The 4,509-nt window shown below is 35.4% G+C and overlaps 1 protein-coding gene across 1 annotated transcript; it reads left to right on the top strand.

Moving 5' to 3' along the window:
• The first annotated feature begins 3,026 nt into the window (after positions 1-3,026).
• LOC136065350 (probable L-gulonolactone oxidase 6) lies at positions 3,027-4,213 on the top strand. The gene has a single exon (XM_065768430.1). The coding sequence runs from the start codon at positions 3,246-3,248 to the stop codon at positions 3,987-3,989; it is 744 nt and encodes a 247-aa protein (XP_065624502.1). The 5' UTR covers positions 3,027-3,245; the 3' UTR covers positions 3,990-4,213.
• Positions 4,214-4,509: the final 296 nt, after the last annotated feature.

The following is a 4,509-nucleotide window of genomic DNA, read 5'->3' as shown; positions in this document are numbered from 1 at the left end:
CTGCTGGACCATCAATTTAATTTTACCCTACCGTTTGAGAATTTTATTTTCTTGCATTGTTGTGACAGGACTTCTAATCTATTAATTAACTATTATGAAGTGTTTTATTGGTCCTTGATATTGTTCTTGCCAGGGTGCAACCTTTATTACTTGCTTGGATAGGCTTATCCCTACACCAAAAGCCTTTGGGTATCATCTTAGAGCCCAACATTTAGTTTCGGCTTGAACCGCCCCCCCCCTCCCACCATATTTCATTCAAGGACAACAATTTTCCCCTCGATACTCTCCAAACAAACTTTGTTCAAAAAACACCCTGACCCACTTGACACAAGGACCCAACAATCTGGGTTGGAATGGTCATTTTCCCGAATTAATCCTCCAACCTTTTTCCCAAACCATTCAATAACAAAATGCATTTTCATTTTTATCAAATCTAGCTACATAGTAAACACTTAACCAAAAAATTGTAATGTTAATAATAATAATAAAAGAAGAACAAACTTGCTAAACAAATAAACCTTTCTAGCCGCTATTAATAAGTTTATAAGAGCATTCAAAGTAATGGAGCTAAAAGTTTTAGGTTTTAGCAACTCAAAAAATTATTTTATTGTTTTACCACTTTACTTTACAATACAACCAACATCAAAGGTTCTATTTTAGCATACAATTCATTAAAATAATTTAAGCAACTATTAAAATAACATAAAACATACACCCATAGCAACCACCCACCGCCCAACCAGCCACCACAAGAAATAGCCACAAACACCACCACAATCCAAATACCACCACAATCCAACCAGCTAGCAACAACCACAGCCACCACTGCAACCCAACGACCACCACAACTCAACTAGCCAATAATAGCCACACCCACCACTGCAACCTAGAGACCACTACAACCTAACTAGACAACAATTGCCAATGCCATTTACCACCAAACCTACAACCACATCACCACCACCAATCGAGAAAAAACAAAAACAAAAACAAAATTATGACCTAGAACCAATGATCCAAATCGTGACCTATAACCCAATGGTCCAGATCAAACCCACAAACCACCACTGCTGTAACCCACGAACTGCAATTGAACCACTGCCACCGTGACCCACGAATTGCAACTGAACCACCACCATTGCCATCATGATTGGACCACTAGAGAGAGAGAGAGAGAGAGACAATAAAACCCATTAAAAAAATATAATACTAGTTGCATGATTTTAATGATTTGAGTTAGTAAAATAACTTTTGAGTGGTATTACAACCACCATTGTGAATGCTCTAATATCATAAGAAACAAAGCTTTTATGAGTTAGGACTGGCTGACTACAACTTTACAATTAGAAATTGTCTTTATACATTCACTTATGGGGAAGTAAATAGGCAATCTTTTATTTAGATATGGAGCCATGGAAGCCACCTCTATGCTTATACCCATGAAAAACACATAGCCAGACCAACAAGTTAATTTAGTTTTAAAATTTGTGGTAGAGACAAATTGAGATTTTGCTATGATTTTTTTTGTTGGGTATATAGGTGCGAGTGAAGTCCTATATTGAATAAAAATGATAGGAGAGAGTGTTTAATATAACATAATTAGGCCCAAACTCTAAGGCTTAAACTTTTAGGTTAAGTGATGTCTTTATGTGTTATATTAACCTCTCAACAAAATCCTTATATGTTATATTAATCTCTCAATTAAAGTCTCCACAATGGTATCAGAGCCCATTGCTATGTGCGACAAATGTGGCAAGGTGTTTAAGATCCCTTTCATAGTTGGAGCGGGAAGAGGGTAAGCCTAAAGAGCTTACACAAACAATCCTGAAGAAATACCTAACAAAATAGTATTGTCAATGGTGCTAGATCATGGTATGGCGTCAAGTTTCCATGGATATGGAAGTGCAATTCGGGTTCCCATTCATGAGCATGTGGGGTTGACCCGTGGTATCACAGATAGCATATGAGAGGACTATGGATGATGTATTGATGAAGAAAAAAAACTCATAAAGCAAGGAGAAGCTAATAGGACTTGGTCAAAGCCCACAGAGAGGTAAAGACTTACACATGAGAGGAAGATTGTTGGGTATATGTATGTAATAAAGTCACACATTAAAAAAAAAAAATGACAAGAGTGAGTTATTAATATAACATAGTTGAGCCCAAACTTAAATATTTAAGTATTTAGGTTAAGTGGTGTTCTTATATTTTATATTAAGCTCTTAATTAGAGATTGTTCTTTAATTTATCATCACATTAAGATATCAATTAATTGTTGACATAATCAAAATTGGAACTTAATACCATAAAAGAATTTATCAAATGAGTTAATTAGAATTATGATTTGACTGTGATTTGATGGTATTACTAAGACCACTCAAATGCTTAGTTTTAGATATAATCAAAATTTGAAAACTTAATTTGGCAAGATAATTTACTAATTAAGCTAATTAAAATTATAATTATATTGTGATTTGATGGTATTACTCTCAAATGTAATTACAGCTTAACCGACTATAGCAGGAGAGTATCCTGTGTGCCACACCTAACATACTCCATTCTGTCTGGAGACGTACTTGAGTTTCAATGAGGTGTCGAGTGGATAGGGCTTGGCTTTGTGAACTTTGCCCTCGTCTTTGCTGTAAAGACAAATGAACATCATGATGTGTGATTGTGAAAGAAAATGATACAATTGTCCACCGCTTACCAAAAAAAGGATACACTTGTCTACCATAGTTTTCAAATGTTCACTATTCATCAAAGAAAATTAATTAACTTTTAGACTTCTTTGCGTGGATTGCTTGCCGTGTATCATCACAATGAATAGGTCATTTGATAAAGTCTTACCAACTGCATCTCATTAAATTTCTACCATTCATTTACGCGAGGCAACACCATAGGCCGCCTTAATAGTTGTATAAAACTGTCTCTAAATCCATTGATGACTTTGTCATTGATATTTAATCACTCCATCTGCATATTAATTTCTTTTTGTTCCACATTTGTACAAACGTTTTAAGAATAGGAATTGTTTGTCACGTTGATGCCAACTGCCAACACTTGCAAAGAAAATAACCTTTCTTCAAAGCGTCTTAAAATGGATCATAGTTTCTTTATTTTAATATATACCTGTCTAAACCACACAGCTATATATATATATATATATGTGCAACAACAATGTAAATGAACTAAGATGCATCTTAAATTACCAAGAAGAATTTAAAGCATCACCAAAACTCTAGAACATGGTATTGTTACGCGGAGTTTTCCAATTTAGCTGTTTCTTCCTTTTAATCTTTGGTGTGCGTTGTAGTCCCCCGGAGGACCACATCAAATGTTCATCAAAGAATACAGATTGCACAATCACAAACTCCTATGGTGTCTTCCCTGATCGAAGCACTTGTCGAGCTGCCGAGGTGGCTTACCCCTCCACGGAGGAGGAGCTCATTTCGATAGTGGCAAAAGCAACCGAGAACAAAAGGAAAATGAAAGTTGCAACACGTTATTCACATAGCATTCCCAAGCTAGTTTGTCCAGACGGGGAAGATGGGCTTTTGATAAGCACCAAGTATCTTAACCATGCGTTAAAAATTGATGTTGAAGCTATGACGATAACCGTGGAGAGCGGTGTGACATTGAGGCAGCTAATCAACGAAGCTGCCAAGGCTGAGCTGGTCTTGCCTTATGCACCATATTGGTGGGGTTTGACAATTGGGGGACTATTGAGCACGGGTGCACATGGTAGCACATTGCGTGACAAGGGGAGCGCAGTCCATGATTACCTTACCGAACTTCGAATTGTTAGTCCAGGTGGTGCTGAAGATGGTTATGCTAAGGTTCGGGAGCTCAAAGATGGTGACCAAGATTTTAATGCAGCTAAAGTTTCGCTTGGAGTTCTTGGAGTCATTTCACAGGTCTGGATTATAACTTGGAATACTTACTCTTTCTTTTGCCTTTCTTTTTTTTACATGTTGATATTTAACACTTAACTTGGTGTACTTTCTTGAAGTGGTGAGTCTCAATTAATTGTGCATCATATTTCATCCCATTTACACAAACTTTTGCTAAAAGGTGTTTCTGGTCGTCGAAGTTTGATCGCAGTGTTATGTTTGAGAAATTTTGTAATAGATTTCGTTTTATTCTTTTGAGATGTGATAAGAATACTTCCAAAACTTTGGAGATCCAATTACAAGGAAACAACTGGTTAATGTTTTTTTTTTCTTCTTCTTCTACCTCCATAAATAAATAATAGTAATAATTATTTGTTAAAAAAAAAAAAAAACCTGTTCCATATACACGAATGCGCGATGAGAACTGCTAATTTTTTTAAAGTTCGTAAAAATTAAATTTTTTTTTTTTTGGGACAAAATTCTCTTTATCATTAGACACGAAAATGTTAAAGTATCATATTTTATTTGAAAATGACAGATTTCACAGTAATTTTTTTAGAAAAATTATCACATCTCTTGTATTTTAATTTAATCAACAATTACTACTGTTACATATGCA

This window comes from Quercus suber, unplaced genomic scaffold (assembly GCF_002906115.3).
Source record: "Quercus suber isolate HL8 unplaced genomic scaffold, Cork oak 2.0 scaffold_934, whole genome shotgun sequence".
Lineage (NCBI taxonomy): Eukaryota > Viridiplantae > Streptophyta > Magnoliopsida > Fagales > Fagaceae > Quercus > Quercus suber.
This window is presented reverse-complemented; position numbering and strand designations above follow the sequence as displayed.

Coding starts and splice junctions, on each gene's coding strand:
- LOC136065350 (XM_065768430.1), top strand. CDS start 3,246: ATGGTATTGTTACGCGGAGTTTTCCAATTTAGCTGTTTCTTCCTTTTA.